Source organism: Carassius auratus, chromosome 35 (genome assembly GCF_003368295.1).
Source record: "Carassius auratus strain Wakin chromosome 35, ASM336829v1, whole genome shotgun sequence".
NCBI lineage: Eukaryota > Metazoa > Chordata > Actinopteri > Cypriniformes > Cyprinidae > Carassius > Carassius auratus.
In genome coordinates this window covers 11588394-11616379 of record NC_039277.1, presented here as the reverse complement: position 1 = coordinate 11616379, position 27986 = coordinate 11588394, and the positions used below count along the sequence as shown (strand labels likewise).

At 36.8% G+C, this 27986-nt stretch overlaps 1 protein-coding gene across 1 annotated transcript; it reads right to left on the bottom strand.

The window, feature by feature from the left end:
- Nucleotides 1–6: 6 nt before the first annotated feature.
- On the bottom strand, nt 7–26760 carry LOC113054395 (LHFPL tetraspan subfamily member 6 protein-like). Its single transcript, XM_026219923.1, has 4 exons — nt 26554–26760; nt 25448–25951; nt 914–1012; nt 7–751 (listed from the first exon to the last, which is right to left on the bottom strand). The coding sequence occupies exons 2-4, from the start codon at nt 25830–25832 to the stop codon at nt 633–635; spliced, it is 603 nt and encodes a 200-aa protein (XP_026075708.1). The 5' UTR covers nt 25833–25951; nt 26554–26760; the 3' UTR covers nt 7–632.
- Nucleotides 26761–27986: the final 1226 nt, after the last annotated feature.

Below are 27986 nucleotides of genomic sequence, written 5' to 3'. Positions count from 1 at the left end.
ACTGAGTTTTTTAATGACAGTATTTATTTACAAATGCAGTGAAATAAAATGGACATTTATCCATGTTATATAAAAGTCGTAAATACCAAACGAAGATCATATAAGTCACAATCTATAGTCAAACATACAATGATTAGCAAATACACAGTCCGTTTCAGTATATTATTGCAGCAGAAATATTTAAGGCAATAACAGGACATTATTGAAACTCGTAATATAGAATACAGTAGGTTATTATAATAACACAATATACCAAAACACAACAACTTAAGCCACAGAGAAAACTGTACTTACACAAACATGATAAAAAAGCAACGATAAATGAGAGTAATACAGTAGAGTCCTTGTGAACACAGAAGGTCAAAATGGGTTGTTTGACAAATATTCCATTTTAATGACACTGGCACCACTTGAAATGCAAAAGATCGCAATGCAGGTCAAAGGTCAGTCGTAGGAAAAATCTCATGTGGGAACTGTCGTGGAAAGTTAACTGTTCAGTCATGTCTCCTTATATACGATATGTGTTTGGGAAGTGCACAGGATGTAGAAGCTCTCTGAATCGGAGAATGAAACTCATGCCCATATACGTACTGTTTATGGTTTCCTCTACTGTTGTTTTGTCTTCCACATGTTTAGTAAGGGTAGTGTTTCTGTTTCTTCCCTGCGAAACATGCCATCCACGTGCACAACAGCATGGCCACCACAGCTCCAGCCCCGGTGCAGTAATAAGCCCATCCGATCTCACAAGAACCTGAAAGAAACATCAACCTCAACAATTAATACTCAAAAGGTATTATGTTCACACAATATATAATGTGAGGCACAATATATTGTGTATATGATATCTCCAGTCTGCCTACCTATAAACAGCAAAAATAAAATAAAATCTGAAATTGTCTATATACTAACGTACCAAGTTCGAACTGGTCAGAGCTGTTGCCACAAGTCTGTCTGACCTCTTCACTGTCCCACCCTAAAGGGTACAGGGCACACCCCGATCCAATCAGCAGCCCTGCAGAGAGAGAAAACACACTGTGAATACAAATAGACCTAAAAGTACACTTTATAACATGACTAAGAGCTCATGTAGGTTCACGCTGTGTGAGGAGAAGAGCATGATATCTCTTGAAAAATATATGATAACCATGAAAAACAGCACTTTATGCATTCTGTCACTGGTGTGAAAAGCTGTTATTTGTTTTACTGCAAACAATGCAGGATCATTAACTTGTTCTTTTTATATGACACAGATACTCTATCACAAGCAAATGCAAACACACACCTCCGCAGAGACGATAAAGCACAAATCTTGTTTTCATCTGGGCTCAAGATCCAAACAGCTTTGAAAATATGATAATTAATGCAGCAAGTAGCTTATTTATAAATGAGCTTCTTGGGAACGCTTTCATATTTTCCCTTTTATGTTATTACCAATACAGCAAAAATAACCAGGCATGTATTTCCCACCAGAAGCATATAAAAACATGGTTTCAGTAATGCTCCTCCTCTCCTGTGAGCTCTAAATTCTTACCAGTACATTTCCTAATAAAGAACAACTGCATGTGCCTTCATCTACCCAGATGCTTTGCTTTATGGTCGCTAAAGTCAGGCTCTTTTTTCAGTGAATATTTTGTGATTATGAATTCTATATGTATATATTCAAATTATTATATATAGAATATTATATAAATAATATAATATTTATATGAATATTATTATTTATATTATATATCACAGGTCAAAAGTGTGGAATAATTTTATGCTCACCAAAGCTGCATTTAACTGATCATACAGTGAAGAGTAATATTGTGATATATTATTACAGTTTTTAAATAATTGTTGAGCACATTGCTATGTGTATTATGTAATGCCTGGTTCTCTTTGTGTCTGGTTACAAATGATGGGTGTGTGATCATCTCAAGTTGTCTGTGGTAATGAAAGGACAGAGGACTGAACACAAAGAACACTCCCAAACTGCCAAAGCACAAGCTAAAGCCCAGTAACAGTTTATTTTTGGAATGATGTGCTTTCATTTGGACTTAAGACTTTGATGTCACAGGCATTCTTTGATATAAAAAAGTATTTTCTTCAAATGCCTCCTGTTCAGCAGTTCTCCTTGACAAAGACAAAAATGGACCATTGTACGCCCTATAAAACTAGTACAGACTAGGTTTAATTCAATACTTATAAATAGAATGAATGCTATGTTTTTCCAACCAAATACGCACTAAATGTATCATATACTAGGTAGATTAGCTTTAGCATTAGCATTCACTGCAAAAAAAAAAAAGTACTACAGAACTAGTCTGAGAGACACTATGCATTACAAAACATGTACGCACTAAATGTAGCATATACTAGGCTAAACATCCAAACTAGTATGCAATAGGTAGAATTCACTACAAAAATGTACTAGCCAACTAGAGACTGCATTACAAATCAAGTGAGCACTAATGTAGTATGTACTACACTGAACAAAATTATTAACGCCACACTTTTGTTTTTGCCCCCATTTTTCATGAGCTGAACTCAAAGATCTAAGACTTTTTCCATGTACACAAAAGGCCTATTTCTCTCAAATATTGTTTACAAATCTGTCTAAATCTGTGTTAGTGAGCACTTCTACTTTGCCGAGATAATCCATCCACCTCACAGGTGTGGCATATCAAGATGCTGATTAGACAGCATGATTATTGCACAGGTGTGCCTTAGGCTGGCCACAATAAAATAGGCTTTTTGTGTTTTGATTCACAAAAGTGTTGTATTTATAATTGTGTTCAGTATATGTAGAGTGCACAACAAAACTAGTATGTACTAGGTGCCCTACTCTACAAAATACTGTCAAATATAAAAGTTGATGGTAAGGAGCATGTGAGTAATGTATATTACTGGACCTGAACAAACAGATTGAGCAGCACTAGAGCTCAGAATAAGAGGAACCCAAAAGGAATTTTGCTTTGACTCAAGAATGAATCAAGGGAACAAAGCAAAAATAAATATAAAAAATATAATAAATAATGATCTCATGAAATGTGTGCGTTTACAACATATGTGTTTTAGTAACACGACGAAAAGGGCATTGTCTGCGATGGATAAAGTCTCTTTAGTGCAGCTGCTACATATTTAGAGGAAAAAGCGCATCAATCTGAAATGTGTGAGAGAGGCACGGGTTAACACAATCCAGCATAGGAAGTGCTATTTCTGAACATTTCATCTCTAAGGATTCTCATGTTGCTCCCATATAGAGATCAAGCTCTAAACCGAAACCCATAATCCTATTTTAAACCCTCATCTAAACACAATTCTCTCCCTGCATGGAGAGTGGTAGGGTTTGAATTTTCAATCAGGCCAAAAAAATAGTGACCAACTTCAATCTTCTCACACACAAATATCTTGGCAATGCCAATGATTAGGAGACCAGCAGCATTTAATTTGAGAAAAAAAAACATATTTAATAAATTTAATTTAATATATGAATAAGAATTTAAACATTTATTATAAATAAAAATAAATTCTCTAATAAATTTCTAAAATTCCAAACTTCTAAATATTCACAATGGATGCATTGTTATTTTTATTTAGCAACTGACAATCATACTAATTCTACTACTAGTAGAACTACTACAAATTTTCAATCTTTTTAAAAATAAAATGTTAAAAATAGACATTATTATTAATTTAGTTACTGATTAATTTATTTAAAGAATAAAATAAAAAATATGTATTATATTTTAATAAATAAGAGTTTAATAAAACTATTATTATTATTATTATTATTATTATTATTATTAATAATAATAATACAAAAAAATAATACATTAAATTAAATTAAATTTAAATGTATGCATTTAGCAGACACTTTTATCCAAAGCGACTTACAGTGCATTCAGGCTATCAATTTTTACCTATCATGTATTATTATAAATACATATATTTAATAATAATAAAAATTGCAACAATAAGAAATCTATTTGCAATCTATAAAATCAAACTAAGAATAAAATATACACAGAAAAGCATTAACTAATCAAAAAAATTATTCACTGTAAACCCGAACGTTCAAATTATTAAAAAAGATTAAGTACTGTATACTTAAAGTTTTAGAAAAGGTTCTACTAACTTAATTATTTCAAGTTTGTGTAACATTGTCTTCCTTTTTGAGTAATTTTAACTAATTATTTTTATTGAATGGACATTTTTTGTGAATAAGTAATCATAACTTAAAAACATAAATACAACTTTGTATAATTAAGTAATTACATGCTAAGAATGATGAAGTCCCGTTATTTCTATTCTTTCAAATAGAGATTATTTAAAAATAAACTTAATTTATATAGCATATTTATATTTATATAGGCTTGACTGCCATCTTCCTCGACTGATGAGCTTATTCAGACAAAAGACATCAAAAACTGGGAAGATATCAGATGCTCTGGCTGTTTTTTTTTTTTTTTTTTTTAATACATGATGAACAGATAAATAGATTATTACACATTTCATAGGTTGAACTAGTGGAACATTGAACAGGTTCAATGATTCAAACAAGCTTTGTGAATTTAGCAATTAGTCCAATTTGTGTTTGCCATTTGTCTGATTGCATTAAATATGTGAACAGGTTATTTGTGGACACATGTCCTGATTGGACTGCTTTGATCAGTAAGCTCTTCAGTATATACAATTCTGTTTTTATCTAAATACACTGTAAAACCGAACAGTGAAATTAATTAAATGAAATGAGTTACTGTCACTCAAATAATAAGGAGAATTCACTGGACTTAATTAAGACTAAATAAGTTTTGTAAACTCAAAATGTTGCTGTAGTAAGGTGAACTTAATAAGACTGATTTTTCTAGTTCCCAGCATGCTTTGCATCAGACAACAAGGAAAATAAATGTAGAAATTAAGTGTTATTTTGTGTATTTTTACATAAGATCAACATAGAGAGACATAAATTGTTACTTAAAACTTCTGTTATGTTAGGATTTCTGTTGGTTTTGTAGTGCTACCATTGTGATGAAGAGTAGAGCCTGTGGTTAGGTTGAGAATGGACAGATAAACTTAAAGACTACTATATGTTGTTTGATTATTTACATGCAAATATTATAAATGTTTTTGGCAACTACATTACATGGCAGTGTACTTACACAGTGTACTAGTGTGACTAAGGTGTACTTAAAACAATAACAACACAAACCAATAAAAATTGAGTTTGTTAACATAAAATGGTGTGGATGTGTACTTATGTCTTAAAAGTTCTGTGAAAACTCAAATCTTTGTTATAATAACTGAAAAGAATTGAGTTGGCTTAACAGAAAACTGTAAGTCATATTAACTGCAAATATGTAAGTTGAGTTAAATGAGCACTTTAATTTAACTGTTATCAAAAGGTACAAGTAGCAGGTAAGCCAACCTTTTAAGTTCTGGAAACTTATTCGGGGTGTACAGTGTTTGGAAACTTAAAAAGCATGAGGGACTCCAACCCCTGATAGGGGAAAACAAATGGAATCTGTTGTTTTCTATTGGTGAACACACACAGCTGTAGTCATTGTGTAACACAGCAGATGGTCCCCTGTCAACACTATACAGTGCTCCCACAGCCACAGCCAGACAACACCTCAGGAAATGAGAGCGCCAAGACATGGTCTTCAGTGGAGACAGGACAGCTGAGACAACAGTCTTATCACTAAGAGCAACACCTCTCATAGCTACTTACACACGCTCTCTTCTGTGAGTGCACATATAGGGCCTGCATACTGTATCTTAAGTGTTTTTACCAGAAACAACAGGAACCACAGTGTGAAGGAAGGGACTGGAGTGCAGTTGTGACCTTCAAGAGCTTGCATAATCTTAAAGGAATGACTTGAACTTCACATTTAACTTACAATCCAAAAGATCTATTGCCAGGAACGATGGGTGCAATTCACTTATAGATTCATTAAACACTCCAGCACACAACGATGAGACGTATCTCTTATCCTGACAGCCGACAACAGTCTCAAAACATTCCACTTTCATCTCCACTGCAATCAGTCATCCCATTCCTTCTGTAAGTGAGAAGAGAAGATTTGTAGTTGTATGGCATTGTCTATCGCCACATTAATTTTCCATGACCCTTTCTGAGTTTGGGACACAGAGGTCTACAGAAAATCTCATTTCAAGTGTAAAATTCATGATTATAAGAACCTTATATAAAATATAGTAATAATAATAATATTATCATAAATGTTTTATATAAAAACACAATTATATTATATATACTTCATATTTAGAAATTTTTTGTTCAGAAGTCCATTTCATGGCTTGAAGATCAACAAATAAATAACAAAATAAACGATAACAATAATAATAATGTATTATTATTATTTTATACAAATTATTATTATAGAAATATACAATTATACACACGTAAATTTCATTAAATAATTAAATAAATGATAATAATTAATGTTGCCTGAAAAACCACCAGATGAGTAATGCCACATTCATGTGTAATTCACCATAACCGTTTGGGTCAATAAGCTGCAAGCAGCAGATTTACAAAGCCAATATTTCTCAAACAAAAACACTGATTTGGCAAATTATGCCACATACTAGCCATGATTCAAAGTCTTTATAGACCTTGGGATCTTGAAAGTTCTGTATACTTCTAAAGCTTGTTTGAAGTTTCTTCAGAAGCACTTATATGTTTGATGATAGCACTATCATCGATCATGTTCTTCTCTTCCATACAGTTTGGCACCTTGTAGGCGAACAATGTCAGACATCTCGCATCTCACTTTGAAGTCGGCATAAATCTGCCCCTCTTTATTAAAAAAGTCCTAGCAGGCTGTGATCGCTTCTGATTGAGAACAAAACCCAGATGGTTCTCATTCTATCACTGAAAGCCGTCACTCCTCAGAATTGGAGTGTGCTGTCTTGACATAACCATCATTTTCATGGAAGGGAGGCATTCATACGGCGCTGGCAGGTCTTGCAGGTCTTACAGCCTTTGGGATATTTTATTATAGAGCTCTTTCATGACCTAGATGTCTGGCTCCATGCCTGCACTGCTGCTCTCTCCTGCCCACCCACTTACATAGCCTCCATACTCCTCAGAAAAATACCCATCTCCAAGGTAGGGGAGGATGAAGAATTGTGTTACGCTGGCTTAAAGATGAGCCTCTCAGCCAGATCATTTGTTAAGTGCTCAGACACTCTGGACCATATACTGGAATAGACAGCCCACTAAAGTAGTGATACATATCTCTGCTGACTCAAGCATCACATTCATCATTGCTCATACTTAAGGTTAAGGATTTGAATCGGTGTTATTTTAGTAATATTTATATACTATTATAGTATTTATTACAATTTCAAATTAGCCTTTACAGTTATATTCAGTTTTCATTTTAATTTTATTTCATTTCCTCTACAAACTGAATGATTATAATAGAATATTCCAACAACAAAATTATTCTACAGTCACATTTACGAAAATGGCCCTAGATCTCAATCTAATCTAGCCATAATACAGACAAAAATTTGACCAAATAATGATTTGAATACAAGTAACTGGTGATCAACTCCAATTTTGTTCATATCATAATGGATATTCAGTCTGCTGATCAAAGATATTTCAAAGAATTTAATGACTGCTGAAATTTTCAAACTTAGCAGCTGCAAAAGCAGCGTGACGATTAGCAATGCTACTGTTGCCTCTCTCTGGAGGGAGAGTCAGGTCAAGGATGAAAGGCCATGACAAACGGGTCAACGTGGCCTGTGAGTTTAAACAAAGTCTACTCGTGTTCTCATGAGCAAGCACTTCTGAGGGATGATGAGGCTCCAGGCGGGGTGCCACGTCAATCCAAAAAGCCAACAGAGAAACACAACAGAAGATATTTTGAATAAAATTTCAACTGTTTTTTTTGCCCATTTAATGATAGTGGAGGACAACGCTTGTTACATGGATAAAAGAAAACACTTAAGACATTTTTCAAAATATCTTCTTTCGTGTTGCACAAGAGACTGTAAGTCATAGAGATTTGGAATGACATAAGCATGAGTAAATGATGACATAAAAGGATTTCAATCTCATCTCCGACTCCAAGGAGGTCTTTTTGGGGCAGCTGTGGCCTAATGGTTAGAGAGCTGGACTAGTTACCAGAAGGTCGCCGGTTCGAGTCTTGGTGCTGGCAGGAGTTGTAGGTGGGAGGGAGTTTATGAATAGCGCTCTCTTCCACCCTCAATACCCATGGCTGAAGTGCAAGGCACTGAACCCCCAGTTGCTCCCCGGGCGCTGGATATATAGCTGCCCACTGCTCTGGGTTTGTGTTCACACTTCACTGCTGTATGTGTGCACTTGGATGGGTTAAATACAGAGCACCAATTCTGAGTATGGGTCACCATACTTGGCAAATGTCACGACTTTCACTTTTCACTCATCTTTTACATTAATTTTGCCAGAAAACGTATTGAGAATATAATTTGGTGCCCTACAACAACTCTTCTTGATTAAAGAAACAGACAGCCCTGAAACAGAGACGGTTCTTGGCTTTAATGTCATTCATCTAGATGAGACACTTGTGGTGTCCTGAAGGCTTCATATGACCAGCATTGGCCTCCATGTTCATGCATTCTCCCTGTCATTAACATCAGTATGTGAAATCTTGGTTGGAAGATCTGATCACAAATGGCTCCATAACGGCAGCATATGGTGGAAGAGCATATCCACAAACCATCAAAGTCAACTTCAATCTGAAATTAAGGCCCCCGTGGAGAATGATGCAACATTTCTATTCCACACCATCTTCCTGTTAAATATTACAGAATCAGTTTCCATTTCACGTTTGGTCAGTCCGCTTGAGTTGCTCCTTCAACAGATTATTTGCTTTAAACTGAAAATTGTGTCATCATCTACCAAACCTCACATATCACTTCAAATGGATATGGCTTTAAACCAACTGATCTTTTTAAACCCTGAAGGAAATGAATTTAGCTATTCTTAAATAAATATACTTGCTTCTGAAAGTATGCCTTTTGATTATTTGACCAAGTATTTTCTGAGGGCAAAGGACTTTCACAGACCACCCATAAACTCTTGAATGGGATTTAGGATAGAGGATTAAATAGGGAAAACTAAGGCATTGTTGTCCTAACCCAAACACTGACTGGGTGTCCTTCAGAAAAAGGTTATGATCTGAAGTGCTTCTACAGTCTCTCTTTCGACACCCTAATGATTTCAATAGTTTCAACATAACATTCTTGCAGATGTTGAGTTTTGCTTTTCTTTTTAACCCTAGAGAGAGGGGGAGGTTTATTGAATTTGGTTGAAGTCTACATTGGAAACATCTGGATGCAGTTACAACATATAGTACATTCCCACACAGAGGAGACGACGTCATTCAGGAATCAGCTGGAGAGAATTCAGAAAAAGAACTGATGGGAGGAACCTTCCCAAAAGACCCACAACGTCTATCCATACCAGATGCTAAAACGACACTCGAGAGGTTCTGGGTAAAAGAAGAGAGCTCCATTGTTGTAGAAACAGCTCTAGAAGTGTACCTTCAAATATTAAGTGACTGAGAGAGTAACTAAGGCGTACGTTCAGTAAGAGCTGTTAATGGCTTTATTCATTACCCATTAAACTTTTATGTTTAAGGCATAGTTCACCCAAAAATAAAAATTCTAGCATGATTTACTCACCTTCATGTTGTTAAACATCTGCATTTTTTGTATGTGAAATATACAAGATATTTGAAAAAAAAAATTGCCACACAATGAAAGACTTTACATTTAGAATGGAAACAAATGATGACAGAATTATAAGTTTTGGATGAATTATCTGCTTTAAAATTGTTTGGAAAAAAGTTTGTAGTATTTCTAAAGAGGTTTCACCAATATGCTATTGGTCAGCCAAACATATTGCTGTGCCCCCAAACTCAAGCCATTGGTTGAGCAGATTGGGTTGCTCAAATAAACAAAGCAATGTTTTGAATTTACCACAGAGTTTACACTTTTTAGCAAGAAATCAACCGTTGAAACCATTTACTTCTAGCAGTCTATGCATATCAAGTTGGGATTTTTTTTATATATTTAAAAAAATAACTTAAATGCAATTCAACATTTAATTCAAATCAAAATTTCCCTGCCTTTTACTTTGTAAAAATGACATCTTAATTGCTCACATTTAAGACTTCTTCCAAGTAGAAAAAGTCTGTACCCTTTTAATATTTTTCACCCTTTCAAGATGTGATTTGAAATAGAAAATGCACTTTGATCATGGACGAGCAATGGAGTGGGAATCTGAAGGGTAAAAAAAACAGACAGGAACGAATGACATCAAAGGAAGTTATGGAAAACATGTAAAGGTGTAAAAAAAAAGAAAAGAAAAAAACACATTCCAATCAAAAATGCCAGTGTGAAGTGATATCACACATAAGAAAGGTGAGGAGTAATTTACACGTCATTAGAATCAGTTACCTACTAAAAGGAGGGGGGAAAAAATTGAAACCAAGGTCACTGCTAAGGACACATACCAAAAGTAGAGTCATCATCAGCTTGGATGTGAGAAAGAAAATCCTAGTTAAGCTCATGGGATGGATATCAAGGTATTCTTATACAATTATGATTTCTCTTTACTGAAGTTCTGGCCATATATATATATATATATATATATATATATATATATATATATATATATATATATATATATATCCAACTCAGTGATACAGTTTTTTTACTATTATTATTAATAAGTTACATGGTTAATACTCTTGGTTAACAGTTTGTTAAAATCCCTAACCCCAAGTATGAGCTTGGCAAGCACCAGTAAAAAGATTCAAAATGCACACACTCTTACTGACAGAAAACCCTGATTGTAAATCATGGAAGGACTGCCAAATAGGAAATTAAATCTTTAGTTTATAGTCCACCGCTCATGTGAAGAATTGGTGTGTATGTGTGGGTGTGCGCGAGAAAAATCGTCGATCATAGTTTGTCCTATGCTAGCATACTAGGCTGTCACATTGTGCTGTGAAAGCTGTACCAGGAGTTCCAAGAACAGAATATGACTTCTTGTCATCCCCACTTAAGACTACACTACCTTCCCTGATACACACAAAATAACTCAAACAAATTAAATCGCTTTTTTACTTTGTCCCTATAAAATGTTATCAGCTCAAAGGACCATGTATGCCCTCTTACAGGTCACAGTGGCACTGGGTTCAAGTGTGATTATCTTCCTATTGATCTGATTTACACGTACCGTTGTTCAATGTTCAGGAAGCACACCATTGCACGTGATACATTTTCAATTTAGTTGGCGCGATGGCGGAGAGTAAAGATGTCCATAAACGGCAGAGAATGTTTAAAGTTTGGGATCATTACATTCTTAAAAAAAGAAGCGAACAAGTTGCAATTTGTCTACTGCAAAGTAGACCTAGCATTCCACAGCAGTAAGACTTCAATGATTCAGCATCTGAACCGAAAACATCCACTCCATGCTGTTTCATCAAGCGTCGCTGAAACAAAGATTGATGTTCGCTGATTTTAATCCCATGCTGTATTTATAGTGATGCGGTTTGAATAGATATGATGTTAAGCTTTGATGTTTTTAAGTAGTAAACATATTGATGTTCAATTGCAAGAGAGTATAGCCAAAAAAAAAAATAACCCCTTCTCATACACACACACGCACCCTCGTCTCTCTCACGCGCCAGTCAGGCCAATCGCGGCAATGCATCACATATGCTTAAACTTTTATGTAGCCATGCAACAATAATTTCAGCATGCATTCACTGTATACACTGGGACGAGATGTTGTGACGTGATTTTTCGAACGGATGCTTCACCTAAAATGCACCGCAGTTCAAGTGATGCAAGCCAAATGCAGCGTTCTATTGAAAATTAATGTATGTATTTCTGCTGTACCAAATTGCAATGAAGCAACTGGTCTGACTGGGGCGACACTTTTCCTCACACATGGCATGCATGCACACACACACAAACACACACACACTGAGCAGTAAAATAGGCTCTCAAACAATTGGTAAAGTGAGAAAGTTAAAAACGTCTTGTCTTAAAAAGCACAGTGCTTTTGATGCAAGATGCAGCAAGACATGTTGCAATGGTCAAAGTCATTTAGTGCATGCATTTAGTACACCTAACAAATAGACCAACAATTACATCTGAGCTCCATTTTTGGGTGAATACAACTGAATAGTCTGGTGGCAATAGGGTTTTAAAAAAAGTAATTAATTAATACTTTTATTCAGCAAGGATACACTAAACTGCAATAAAGACATTCATATAGTTACAAAATATTTAAATTATACTGCTTTTTTAATTATTATTACTCTCCACGATTCATGTCCGTCTCCTACTTCTTTCCTAAAGAAATCAATGCAAATATAAGATTACCAATGCAGCCTGTCTTTTGAGGTGATTCATATCCAATATCAACTGAGATTTAGCATTTTATTTTTTGCATGTACTTTCTTACAATATAATTAAAGCACACTTACAAAATGGAAAATCAATAGCTTTCAAATCAAGCACAGTAGATCTTTCAAACCTGCAACAACAAGAAGTCTTCAGTCATGAAGCTCGCCAAAAAAAAAAAAAAAAGAGTGCACAGCTAGAGACTGGGACAGTGTGTTAGAAGAACACAATAGTGTTGTGTAAGATGAACACACAACATTTATCACTTATTATTAGCCAAAACAAAATTATCTGTATTTTAAAAATAAAGCATCCATAGATCTCTCATAACTCACTGGTTTATTTAAAGACTTTCCTGAAAATCAGTGAAAATAAATCTATCCATTTGTCTGTAGTAAAGAAAATAAGTGCTTCAGGGGTACAATGTTTGTAAACCACTAAAGGAAGAAATTCTAGCACATAAAGAAGCTTGTCTTCTCCTCATCTGACTTTCTCCACCAAGCACTTTTTAATCTATATATAACTACACTTGGCAAATAGCATCTCAATTACCAGAGCGCTATCTGTGAAGTGGCCTGCCAGGGATGAAGGGTTACTGCTGCCAGCGCTCGCCATGTCATTGTTGACTTCTGGGTTGCCAAGTCAACTGGTCAGAATGTAGACAGAGTGTTCCAAAACTCACAAACTTACAATCTGGAACTCTTCATAGCAATTATATCCATTTCTAAAAATTCTGACATCCTGTTGTGTCTATATGTGGGTGGGCAGGTGGATGTTTATGTGCAGTCCAATCAAGGCTCATTGCCAGGAAGTGAAGTCCTGTCTTATCAAATCCCAACACCGTGAAAACAGAGGAAAGACCCGCACAGACTCGGACCTGCTGTTACACATGGAATTTTCCACAGCTGACTGGCATTTTTTTGGCAGCTTTCATGATGAATTAGCTGTTGTTTGTTGAAGTCTGCATGAAAAGGTGCCAACAAAGCGTGGACACAAAAGGGACCTTTGAAATAAAATGGTAAAGTAAATCTGAAGAAAAACCTAGAGTGCTAATTTAGACTCATTGCCTTTTCACCACTAACAAAACAAACCTGACCTAACAAGATTTACTTTGAACACAGAGATGTGTATCCATCTCAAAAACATCTTCTTGCTCTTCTCAAAATGCTTTTACCAAAAGACTGAGAGAGCATGGGTAAAATTCCATGACAGCAATGTGTGAGAAGGCAATGAAGGGTGACTGGTCTCCATACAATCCTTTTGCTCCTGCTCACCCCTGAAAGGGATTGTCATTACGTTTAACCCAGAAACTACAGGCCAATAATGAACATTAAAGTAAAATAAGAATGCACTACAAAACTATTCTTTTTCCAACTGGTTTGAGCTATTAAAGGGGGGGTGAAATGCTATTTCATGCATACAGAGTTTTTTACACTGTTAAAGAGTTGGATTCCCATGCTAAACATGGACAAAGTTTCAAAAATTAAGTTGTACGTTTGAAGCAGTATTTTTGTTTCCAAATTCTCTTTCCGGTTTGTCACAAGTTTCGGAAAGTTTTTTTCGAGTATGGCTCTGTGTGACGTTACATGGAGCGGAATTTCCTTATATGGGTCCTAAGGGCACTTCTGCCGGAAGAGCGCGCGCTCCCGTATTGCGAGGCTGAGCAGCACAGACATTTCACTGATCAGATCGATTCACTGATCAGAGCGAGAGCATCGCGAAAAGTCACAAAAGAAGTGTGTTTTTGGTTGCCAGGGCAAGACAACCCTGCACAGATTACCAAAAAAAAACAGCATTAAGGGACCAGTGGATGGAGTTTATTTTTACAGAGCATCAACGGAGTTGTGCAAGTGTTTTTTTTTGTTCCCTGCATTTCGAAGATGCTTGTTTTACAAACAAGGCCCAGTTTGACGATGGATTTGCGTATCGTTTATTTCTTAAGGATGATGCAATCCCAACGAAAAAGGGTCACGATCGTGTGTTGGAACCGCAGGCGGTGAGTAAAACGGCTTAAAATATCTCTGCCTCCTTGTTAGTGCGTCCGCCTCCCATCGGAGACCCGGGTTCGAGCCCCGCTCGGAGCGAGTCGCTGCTGCTGCTGCTCTCGTTCAGTTTCAGCCACCTGGATCTGATTCTGGATCATAAATAAACGACTGAATCTGACTGTTAGCCATGGTTTGTTTTGGATGATGGTTTTTCCCTCACGTAATGTCACAGCTTCCACATGCTCTCAACTACTCTATAGGTACTCAAGATTAACAGGATATTGAGTGAAAACGAGCATTTCACCCCCCCTTTAAAGATTTGCTTTGGGGTTCCACAGAAGAAACAATGGCATGGGTTTGTAAACACATGATAGTGAGTAAATGAAGACAAAATTTTAATTTTGGGGGGAAATATCCCTTTAATAAAGCAATCGGGGTAAGCAGCTGCCGAGACCAAATTGTCTGCATTGAGTTCCATCATAAACCTTGACATTCAATCCCTAGACATGATTGACAGTCCTGAGCTCAGCTCTAGCGGCCGGCCAGCCGCTGCTATCAGCCTCGTGCATATGATGTAAAGCCGCACTGTAACCAACGCTGTTACAGACCACCACACACTTACACGGACCATAATTCTTATTTCAATCAGCCAGAGAGTGAGGAATGAATCAAATGGTGAGGGGGAAAAAAAAGAGAGAAAAAAAGGCCACTGGTGTGGCCTAAACTAAGCTCATGAATTATTTTACCTTCATAACAGCCAACAACAGCTGGGAATGTTTTCATGGACCTAAATGCATGATTATTCCAAAAGCCTGTTCCTTTTTAAAATCACACAGCGGAAAACTTCACGATGTCAGTGTTGTGACGCAGGGAATAAATTAGCAATGCCGTTTAGAAGAGCATAACATGTCTGCTATTTAAAATTATATATTAATAAAGGAGCAGGTAACACTGGGGAATACACTGCCGTTCAAAAGTCTGGGGTCAGTAAGAATGTTTTAATGTTAATGAGAAAATTGTGTTACAATGTAAAATAACTTATTTCTATTGAAATCTATTTTAAAAATGTAATTTATTCAAGTGATACAGAGCTAAATTATCAGCAGCCATTACTCCAGTCTTCAGTGTTACAGGATCCTTCAGAAATGATTCTAATACGCTGATTTGGTGCTCAATGAAAATGTCTTATTATTAACAATATAGAAAACAATTGTGCTGCTTAATATTTTCTATTTTATTATTATACATATTTTATGAATATAAAGTAAAAAAATTATAATATATACATATATATATTTTTCATATATATATATATATATATATATATATATATATATATTTGACAAATCTTTCATAACATTCTAAATGTCTTTACTGTCACATTTGATCAATTTAATGAAAAAGTTCTAAGTCTTGATCTTTGGCAAAAGTTTGGCAAGATTTGGCAAATTTCCCAAGATTAACATGCCATTAGAGTAGGAAATCTTTTTTGTTGTTGTTGTTCATCACGCAAAGCGGCACATTTGCAGTATATTGTGATTAAGTCATATGGAGAACTTTTATGATATATTTATGATATGTTTTGGTGCTTCTGTGTCCTTTTTGTCCAGTCTCCAAACTCCCCATTCACCATAAATACATAGAAACGAGCAAGCAGCTAATCCTTTCCATTCTTGCTCTATGAAGAAAGTAAGTCTTATAGATGAGTATGCAACAGAATTTTCATTACATTGGTTTTGACAGCAACTGCAGTAGGCTAAAAAAGAAACATTTTACAGATTGCTGTGGAAAAAACTAATACACATTTAAACTCAAGAATGCAGTAAACTGAAAAACAAATCTTCAAAGCTCTCATGGTGACTCAGTGATAATACCTTCTGGATGCAAGAGACTCTAAGAGATGAAAACTGTTCTCTACTGAGCTTTCCTCAAATGTGCCTGTGCCATCTGTGTGAATCCAAAGCTTTTTTCTCTTCTGCCTTATCCTCCAAAAAATCTCCCTGCCACACTGTTGGATCAGTCTCTGAGCTAGTAAAGAAAACCATTTATTTCCTCTTTTACTGTAGCCAAAAAATGTGTCTACTGCCACAGTCGTGGACCTTAGAGGACCATCTGGAAGCCTGGAACATTCCAGCATGATTGCCCTGAGGAGAATGCAGACCTGCATTCCAATCTGAGGGAGGGAGCCGTGCTGGAGAGGGACCACGCAGCATTGGAAGTGGACTGAGCCAAGTTCGCCATGGAACTTCTCAAAGTTTTTGATCACAGAGTCTCCTTTGTTCACTTAACCATGGAAAGTTGGCTTTGCTCAAGAGTGCGTTTACGTATTTGTGAAAAGTTAATCATGTCTAGCTCATGCCCTCCTGGATAAGAAAAACCTCTGCGATAAGAAATTAAAGTGATAGTGCACCCAAAACCAAAATTCTGTCATCATTTAGTTACCCTCATGTTGTTCCAAACCAGTACAACATGTATTCTTTCTTCTGTGGAACATAAAGTGTCTCAGTGTTGTCAATGGGGTCTAACATTGTTTTAACATAATGGCATACCAAGACACAAATCTTGAGTAATGCCTCATATATATTTGACCAAAAACATGCATGCAACATTGTGGTTGAAATGATTGTGTAATGATTTTAAATTTCAGCCACATCAACTGTTTTTAGTTGATTTTGGATGAATCGGTTGATCCATTTCACAAAACTGAACCATCTGTTCATGAATCAGACTTATCTGGTTCTCAGATTTAACTCACTGAATGCTTCAGTCAAAGCAGTTAAGTGAATTTCAGTACGGACTTCTTATTAATCACACTTTACACCATTAAAGCTTTAAACCCTCAGTCAGTTCCCATTGAATATAACTGATTGGAAAAGAACAGTCCTTCAAAATGCCTTCTTTTGTGTTCTGTGGAAGACAGACAGTAAGTCATACAGGTTATAAACAACATGAGGGTAAGTACATTTTAAAATTTTCATTTTTTTGGGTCAACTATCTCTTTAACCACAGTGAAAGATGTCTCCTATTTGCTGATAGTTTTATTTGATGATGACACAGAAAGAAGTGCTAGATACTATTCAAGAGATGCTGAAGCAGACTGAGGACATGGTATACAGGCAAATATGAAAAAGTATCCGGACTTTCTTTCATGCCCTGCACACCCCCACACGCTCACATATGCTATTCTGAGCATCTGAGGATTTGAACATCCCCACTCTCTTGTGAATCACTGCCTTTCTCATTTATGTGAGCTGGTTTCAAGATGTGCCTCAAAGCTAAAATATCATACTGGATTTGAAAACCTTTTTTTTTTTTTGCCAGTTAAGTTTCAATGAATAATTCATGATTTAAAGATCTCTTTCCAACACATGTTTGCCTGACTGCGGATTATCAGGACAAACACACCCACAAAGACACTCAAAACAATGGGAACACAAACCTCTTTATATTCAACACACTATAGCAAACTCATTCTGAAACTCATCAAAGACTACAACACATTCTCATCTGTGACACTAATTATGTTTCCATCTCCTCGTTTTTATGCGCATTTTGAAGTACTGCATCATAAACATGTGATGGAAATGCTACATTTCTGGAAAAAAACAATTTGCAAAAGAGTTTTTACGCTTGAGTGTTTTTTGACTTCTGTGAAAAAGTGTTTATCCTACATTTCTTGGTGATATTTAGTGCCAGCTTATCAGGATTTGGTTCTCTTTGACTTGTTGGATGGAAACGGTGCTTTTTCGCAAATGTTTTATGCGATATTCCAATTCAAATTCACAAATATTTTATGCGATATTCCAAGTTAAATTCGCAACTTTGGATGGAAACACAGCTACTGTCTGTATTTTCAGAAAATTTAAATTATTTATACTAAAATAAAAACAACCTTTTTATTCATATTTAACCTTTTTATTTTTCCAGTAGATTTTAACACACACCTAAATACACTAAATTATTCCTCTTATCTCAACCCAAAAATCCTTCTTTGCATTCCATTTTTCCCTTAAGCTACAATAAGTGAGCAAATCGTTCCAGACTAGTGCTAAACAAAGGCAAAGATTTTGTCAAGCTGAAAATGAAGTCATGCAGCACTCCGCTTTTCTTACAAGAATGTAAACACATGCGAACACCAGTCGAAGCCATGACCTACATATCCTTACGACTGTTGTGTACAGTTTTGTCAAAGTGGCCGATGTTGCAGCCTGTTGGAGAAGTTTGAGTCATTTCCTTATGGAGTCACGGAGGAATCATTTCTTGTAAACCATGAGGGTTTCTTTATAAAAGTTGAGATTGGCTAGCTGATGGTGCCCTGCTGCTCTCACGTTGTTTTCTCTGGAATCCAAAAGTCTGCTCTGAGGATGTTATATCTACTAAGTATGCCTTAAATTATGTGTGTGGGTCAAATAACAAGAGAGAATAGAAAACGGCAAGCCTCCTAAATGACTCCTAAAGCGAGAACTGTTATTGCACATCTTGTCTAATGACCCATTTTTATTTCCCAAAGCATAAAATATCCCTATGGCTGCACTACGTATTAAAAATCTGCACTCTGTGATGAGAAAACAAATACCAGTATTGAGACATTGCACATCATGAAACTGCATCTTGATATCAATTTGTGCTAGTATCTAGGTATATTCATTACTTTAAAACTCATATAGACAACATTTTTATTCAGACATTTAAAAGACTGTTGTGGAAGTTTCTGTCTTTCATTCTTTCACTATGCCATTTTCTTGGTTGTAAGGAAATAATCACAACACCTCTTCTTTTATAGCATAGGTTGTGGACAATTTCAGCTTGCATGTATGCACACTAGTACATCATTCAGGCATATTCTGGCATTTCATTTAATACACATACTATAATTTGGGATACACTAGGACAAACCTAGTAAAAAAACAAGTAATATTTCACTTTAGCACAAATGGTCAGACATATTTTGCACATTAAAAAAAAGAATTAGTAAAAAAGTTGTTTGAAAAACACATTATTTTTCACATAGTTTACATTATCACAACACATATCTCCCCAGTCTGACATGAACGGGTTGGTCAAATATCGACAAATTGGTTATTTGTCGATATTTGTGATATCACAAATCCCAAAATATACGCGTTGTAGTCCAAACAAGTCGTTTGTTGTAGTTTTTGAAAAGTAATTTCTGTTAAATAAAATATCTCCTTTTGAACTGGACTTTGAGCTCTAATATGTAACATGTAAAACAAACAGGGTTCAGCTTATATATGTTTCTGTTGATGGATGTGCATTCTGGCTTCCCAGACATTACAACAACAGGGATAAAAAAAAAAACCTTGACAAACCATTCACTCAATGCAAAAGCCATATGATGGTATATGAGCAGTCATTTATTCCGTCATCACCTGGGTGCTGATAGCGTGTACGCACAGATGAGACCTGAACAGCATACGTTGATATCTGTGTTTAAACTAAACTCATTTAAGCTCTCATCCAAAGCTCGCAAACCCGCACCTCAGAATATTAAGTTCCCTCAGAAGTATTGTGTTTAAATGGACAAATTCACACAAAAATTATGTTAAAATGCCCGTCTTGGTTAAGTATCCTACAGCAGCTATAGCCGGCTGAACGCAGGCCTACTGTATCAGTGCATTCTCTTAAAGTGACAGTCTTTATATTAATCGAACAGCAACAACAAAGAAATCACTCACTGCTCTTTGATTGAAAAGCGTTTGTAACTTTAATAAAGATTAATCTTATATAGTCAAATATGCAATGCTGCTTTACATTTGATTACTTTATTCAATTTCTGTACCTAAAAAGTAATGCTAGGCCTACCTAAAAAAAACTGAAAATCACTGTTTATTTTATTTGTATCTTTACTCTTTACTCTATTCTTAATAATATATGATAAAATATTTATTTTTAATTTGAAAGTATAGTTTTTCCGTAGCCTGGTAATACCAAATTCTGCTACTTCGCTTTGCTTCGTAGACAGAGTCTGGATGGGCATAATTGACAAGCGTTATCTTTCTCATGGGGGGGGCGCTTGTCTGAAGTTTAAAATCATTGGTTACCCGTAAGCCAATCACATAACGTTTGGTTATGACGTGTGTTATTCGCCGGCTCAGCTGCCTCGAAGTTTCACTGTAAACACAGGAATGCTGCGAAAACAAAACCATCGAGCGAAATACCTCTCGCTGACGATCAGTAACAGTTGATAAATTTAACTTTTCCCAAAACCTGTTGAGACTCGGGAGTAGGGCCACAACTTCACCTCCACTCAAAATGTGAAACAAACACTTTTTGTTCGGGCTTCAGTTGGCAAATGCCGGGAATATTCTCCACCACAGAGTGAATAGCATCCCATGTCTCCATGTCCGCTGTCGTTTTCGATTTCCCTAACCTAAACTACAATACAAAATTTGGCGCTTACCATCTACGTCACGGCTCTCAGCCCGCCCTCTGTTCGTTGATTGGCCGGCTGTTTTGGAGACGTTGGGAGATAGTTCGCTATCTCAGACCGAGTACAGAAGCATACAGAAGCAAACAAAATTGAGCGGAGGTACGAAGTCTGACGTTGTCAGGCTAGTTTTTCCCGTAAACATAGCACATACCGAACCATACCGATACCATGACTCTATAACTGTGAAACAAACAGAACTGTGAAAAAGTTGAACCGCTTTCACCCCTGCTTAATAGTCACGAAAAACAACATCGCAATGCAACAAATCTTTATGGTTTTAAAAATAGGCTTTGTGTAAAATAAAATAGCATTCTGATTTTGTGGTGTAATATAACTGGCCCTGTGAGATTTCTAATGTTGCATATCATTTAGGAAGGATGAAATGTGGACTGAAATTCAATCATAACGGGCTACACCCAATGGTGTTGGGTTTACAAGACATTATCTGGTAGACACTGTCATTGATTTCTGTGAAGGATAGGAACAGACTTTCTTCACCTCTGGCCTGTTTAGTTCACTGTGTGTGACTCTTTTTCTCCTATCCAGCAACATTCCAAATACAAATCAAACAGACAGTGAGACATAGTGAGAGATGTGCACCAGTACTGGAGCCAGTCAGTCTCCATCAGCTGGATCCTGCCTGTCTTTCTCATTCACACCTCCCTACGCTCTCACATCTCTCCATCCGTCTCTTTCCAAGCACCCAGGGGTCGGCACGGGTCAGCTAAAACTAGCGTATACACTGTCAGCTAAGTCTGTTACCACACAACCACAAATACACATTTCACATTGCTCAAGCATACACATGCTTCCGTTCACCGCCCAAATGTACACAAAAATCAGCAGTTCTCAACACCTGGCCATATCTGCAATTAGAAACGTTCCAGCGTGACTAATTCAATATTGTCAATGCAGATTTAGAGAGGGATTTACACAGCACACAAACGTGACATGTGTGACATCCGAGCTAACAGAGGGAGAACAGGAGGTAAACTTTCACAGCATCAACGATTTTGTACATTGTGCAGTCCAATGTAACTGGACGTAAAGTCAAGGACAACTTTTTAGAAGTTAATTATTATTGTGACACTTTGACAGCCTAATGACTTACAAGTAAAGTGCCAAACTGTTGCAGTTTCTGAATTCAATCTTTGACAAACAACATATATATTTTTTCCAAGCTGCATTGATTCTCTGTTGATATTCCTTGAAAGTTTACAGCTCAAGCAGTGAAAGCTTCTACAGTAATTCTACAGTAAGACAACTTGTGCTGGCTGGATTACTGAACCGTCACGTCTCAAAGCTCACTCGAGCACACGGACAGACAATTGTTGCCACCTGGCTTATATGTGTTTTCCTTAGGGTAAGGTTGTATAAGATTTCCTCACTAAGTATGACGACATGAACTATTGAATGAAGGGCCCACAGAAACACACAGGGCAACTGTGTTATTATTCTGAGCACTGAGTCACAGCTAAACATAAACTGGCCTTATTTTTTTATTCATTTAAACAACTGAAGACAAGGCATTCACAAGTGAGTATAGAGGAAGAGGACACACACACACACACACACATATATATATATATATATATATATATATATATATATATATATATAAATAAATAAATCTGTATTACTTTTTTGACTCTTATGCTCACAGAGGCTGAAATTCTTTGATCAAAATTGTTTTTTTTTACAAAAACACACACACACACACACACACGTTTCCAATCAGCTTATCTTTGTAAAATGGCACAGCTTCTTAAATCTTACCTTATTAATCAGTCAGTCACGCATTATATTATGGTATTAAGCACTATTAATGATATAACTTTAGTGATTAGAACTAAAACTTGATAACCATGTATGAATGCATATTTGTCATTTTAACTGAACTTAAGACTGGTGGTGATGCTTAAGATATTTTTGGTCATTGAGGGTTTCTGTAAAAAAAAAAAATATATAGTAATAGATCATATTAATTATTATTAAAAGATAATACTACTACTAATTCTACTACCATTCTAACAACATACAAGGCACTATGGATTGATGAGCTGCTGGGTTCATGAATATTAATCACATTGTCTGCGTTCGGTCAAACTGATTTGCTGAAATCAAAACAGGGATGGTAATAGATGAGCGCCAGCCAATGAAATTGCCATTTTCCCATTCTTATAATCTTATAATAGTCTTGAACACACACACTGGCGAGTAAAATCTAAGAATTTACTAGTTCTTTGACTAGTTCTCCAACAACCAGCTCATCGATCTGACCATTAAGAGTTCCTTAAGTCTTATTGTCAGGTGAGCCCAAAACCAATCTAATCATAGGCTTTTAGTTTAGACTGATTAGTCGACTAAAAGTTATACCAAACAATTAAACTATGTAATTTTGCACTTTTCTAATGTGAAGTGTGCTTGTATGGGATCAGCAAATGCAGAATTCCACAGAAAGTCTATAGAAAGAAATGTGATCTCACTTTGCTTCCATGTTAATTTTAGAATATTTTGGTAAATTTGATAATGCTAAGAGCTAGTGTAAAAGTGTAGTATCTCATTTCTTTTTATCATATTTTATTTTACCCTTTAAATTTCCTGACTGTCTTTCAGGAGAGCGTGCATGATGTATTCAAACGTGCAACGGATGCTGTGAAGCAAGACATGGGTGTGAGAGGAAATCCAACAGGATGCAGGAACCATAATGTTCCTTCTGAACACACAGGCAACAATATACAAGTAACAAATAATATTCCCACATGAAAAGGGCAAACTGAAGAAGTGATACACCAATGTGGCATCTGGCATCCGTCCCAGAATCAGTAAGTCCATAAGTGAGTCTCTTTCATCTTTACTGTATCAAGTGATAAAAACACTGTAATGTCACAGCCTTCAAGGACAAGGAAAAAATGCAAACAGGAAATATTTAGTTGGCCTTGAATAAAACATCACAAAGCAAGCAGGTGTACATATCAAAGTGTGTGTGGAAAAGTAAAGAGTGCACAAAGGAGAAGGAAAATGAAAGAGACATGAAAGAGAAAAAAAGAGAGAAAGTGTTGCCTACAGTCCCTAATAGAGAGGTCACATATAATCAACCTCCATTATTTCCCATCTCTCTGAAATGGAGCAAAGTCACTGCTCTGAGGCAGGACAAAAGAAGAGAGGGTGATCATAAGCTATAAAGCCCCATGAGGGGTTCTCCTTCCCTCATATTCTGCTCATTACGAGGCCAATCGCTTCATAAGCAGCTCTGTGACTGCCTCGAAATATAAAGATCTTGTAAAAGAATAGTAACAAGAGCCAATTTATTCTGTTACCTCCTGCTCTCTCTTTTTATGTGTGAGCAAGCCTGGATTTGCAATGCACATCCTCTTTCTTGACCATTAAAAGCTTATTTGGCCAGGACTAGTTTACCCTGAGGATGTCAGGTAAATTTGTGCTTCTCAGACAATTGAGCAAGCCCATTTTTTTTCTCTCATTCCTCTGTTTAAATTACTGAGCAAGTCATTTTTTCGGGCCAACTTTGGAGTCCTGTGAGAAATCGAATGCTGTCCGGAGAGGAATGTGTGTGATTACGGTATATTATTTTTCACATCGCTTCTCCTCATTTGCTTTGACCTTTTGTGAATGCCGTAACTAAAGCTTAAATTTCTCATTTCACTGCCTGGTGCCTTCTTGATGGATTTAGACCTCTTAGCTGACTTCACCTTGCCATCTGGGTAAAATAACAGTTGGTGGTTCAAGTACTACTGGTATTGCATCTGATTAAAGCAATACAGAAAGCCCAGCCACAAACTAATCAGAAAGGCCAAAGTAGTAGGAGCATCAGGTTCGATTCTGTCATTTTGTACTCACCCTCATGTCATTCCAAAGTCCAAACCTGTACAACTTTTCTGTACATAAAATGAAATTCAGTGGATCCCATTGACATTCATTGTAAGAACCAAAAAAAGACGTTATTCATAAATTTTTTGGTGCTTCACAGAAGAATTTCAGAGCGATATGAGGGTGTGTAAATGATGACAGAATTTATATTTTGCTGTGAAATATCCTTTTAATTAAATTAGGTTTATTTTGTAATTGTACATCCCATCCGAAATCACCAATTGAAAAACCAATCCCATCCAACCAGTACTAAGGACATGAAAAGAAACTCTTGTTTGCTTTTCACTATTTGTTTAGTTACCAAACAAACTCAAACTGATTTTCACCAGGGTGTAGGTTTGCAGTTTCGGCACAATCAACAAGAGGTCACAGGCTCCACTCCTCACAAGATGACGTGAATCATAGCAACAGAATGTCAAAACAAGCACACCGGCTTTCACTAAGAGGATACGGTTGTCATCATGTGTTCCCGCTAAGGAGCTACTAAGTATGTGCGTCTGGGAAAGATGCAAACGAAAGTGTGTTTGTGAAGTTGCAGTGTTTAATTTGAATATGCATTTACAAGCACATTCATCCATCCTTCTGACAACCATTCTATACATCCAACCAACCAATAAATCCATTCATTCTGCCATCTATACATTTATTTATTCACCATTTACCCGTCCAGTGAATCTCCAGTCGAGCTCCTTGTAACTGAACTTACCTCCCACAAACTGTATCCCTCCTGCCACACGTCCTATGGTGCGAGAGATTAGATCTGTAACACAGCATCCCATGATTGCTGTGAGAGCCACCAGGAGCAGCAGTCCGCAGCCTGTCCCCGTCAGCACCGTGCAGATCCTCCACTCCAGACTTGGGATGCCCTGAAAGGAGGCATAGCGCCCACACTGCTCCAGCATAACCGTGCCACCACGGGCCTCATCCCTTATGGGGTAGGAACAGCGACGGAATGTTCCAAATGACACCGGCTTACCCATCTGTGACCCAAGTAGCCAGTATGGCATGAAGAAGCCTATGCAAGATGTGGCTGCACAAAGGAAGGACAACAGGGCCCATACCATCCCTGCACATGTAAGACTAGATGCCATTGCACTCAGCTCAAACTTTTATATAGATGCAAAAGACACTGATTTCAGGTTGAGTGTGCATGCAGACCTCCTAAGCCCACCAGCCCAAATCCTCCAGGCATCTTCTTGTTTGGTTACACCTGAGGAAATATAAAAAAAGAATGTGAGCATTAGTAAAACATTGGGACATCGGTTTCTTCCAGCCACAAATCTGAAGTGACAATCTCTTCAGAAACTGCGTAAGCTTAAAGATGTTTACTTTCTAGTGTAATTTTCAACCTGAAGAAACAAAGGGAACTTTGAGAGAGAGAGAGAGAGCAAAAGCTTGTGTACAAATATTTTTTTTATGACAAATCTTAATTCATACCATGAGTACATAGAGCAATTTTTTACAAAATTTCACAAATTAATGAAAAATTAATTGCTGTATGTCAATTGCATTATGCATAACTATTAAGTGCATATTATACATAATTATTAGCCTACCTTATGTGTGACAAGACCTCAAAAAACGTAGATAAATGGAAAAAAATGGCAATGCTATGTTGCACATACCTTCTCTCGTGCATTTCATTTTTAATTCTTAATGTTACCAAAAAGAAAAGTTAACGGACACATTGTCAGTCATCTATCAATGACCATATGGAATGTAAACAAAAAGGAAAACATGTAGGGCGCACTGTCATGTGGAAAGTCCAAAAGTGAGTCAGAAACTGATTCAAGCATGCGATATAGATCTTACATGTCTGTGTCGTTCACCGTGTCCGAGTCCACTTGATTTGAAAAATTAAAGAGAATATATGACGGCAAAATTCAGCGTATACTGTTTGCTTAAATCCGTTCCTGGGTTCCGCGTCTCTGAAGTCTTTAACTCCGCCGTGTACAGTCCACTTACTGCCCGAGCGCTTGCACGTCTCTTCACGGGACTAAACCGAGCAGGAAAGCACAAGCTGAGGCACCGATCTCCATATCCTCCGCCCAGGGGCTGGTCTGACAGTACGCCGCGTTTCCCAAGACTCCGCCTCCAGCCGCGAGCTCTCGCAGACTCCCTCGTCAAAGTCAAAGTGATTTATTTGTCATTCTGTTCTCCGTGGGAGAAACGAAAATATATAGGCTATAGAAACGAAGACAATGTCTCCAGATGGCATGGTGAATAACAATTACATCTTAGCCTACTATAGCCTTGTGTTACACAATGAGTATATTCAGTAGTTTTATAATTCACAAATTAACGATAAGTAGTAGCCTAACATACTGACAATAAATGATCAAATTGTCTATAGGCCTATGCCGATTTTGAAACATACGTCTAATAAAAACGCAACAATACAGGCTAGTTCACATAAAATGCACAATTTACAGAAAATAGGTAGCCTAACTTAAGTAGGCCTAATTTTTGTGGCACATGCTAAATAGCGATGTCCGATTGGAGAACAAATCGTTCTTTTGAGTCGGATCTTTTCAACGAATCGCTTCAAACAGTGCACACATCGGAATGGGTATCGCTCCCAATATCGCATTTCATTCGGTTCTCTGAAACGAACTTGTTCGAAAGAATCTAGACTCGCAATCATGAGTCCCAACAAATCCCGCCCCAGACTCAGGGTCTCAGGGTCTATCACATACTAAAGAATTTTTGTACATTTGGAATTTATACCATAGCCTAAATACATTTTGCTGTTGGATCACCCTCAATCTTAAAACACAGTTTAAAACAACCTAATTTGGGTAGTTTTTGGAATATTTTACAAAAGTTTAAAGGGGGGGGGGGTGAAATGCTATTTCATGCATACTGAGTTTTTTACACTGTTAAAGAGTTGGATTCCCATGCTAAACATGGACAAAGTTTCAAAAATTAAGTTGTACGTTTGAAGGAGTATTTTTGTTCCCAAAATACTCCTTTCCGGTTTGTCACAAGTTTCTGAACGTTTTTTTCGAGTATGGCTCTGTGTGACGTTAGATGGAGCGGAATTTCCTTATATGGGTCCTAAGGGCACGTCTGCCGGAAGAGCACGCGCTCCCGTAGAGCAGAGCAGAGACATTCACTGATCAGAGCGAGAGACCGAATTGTCACAAAAGAAGTGTGTTTTTGGTTGCCAGGGCAAGACAACCCTGCACAGATTACCAAAAAAAAAAAACAGCATTAAAGGACCAGTGGATGGAGTTTATTTTTAC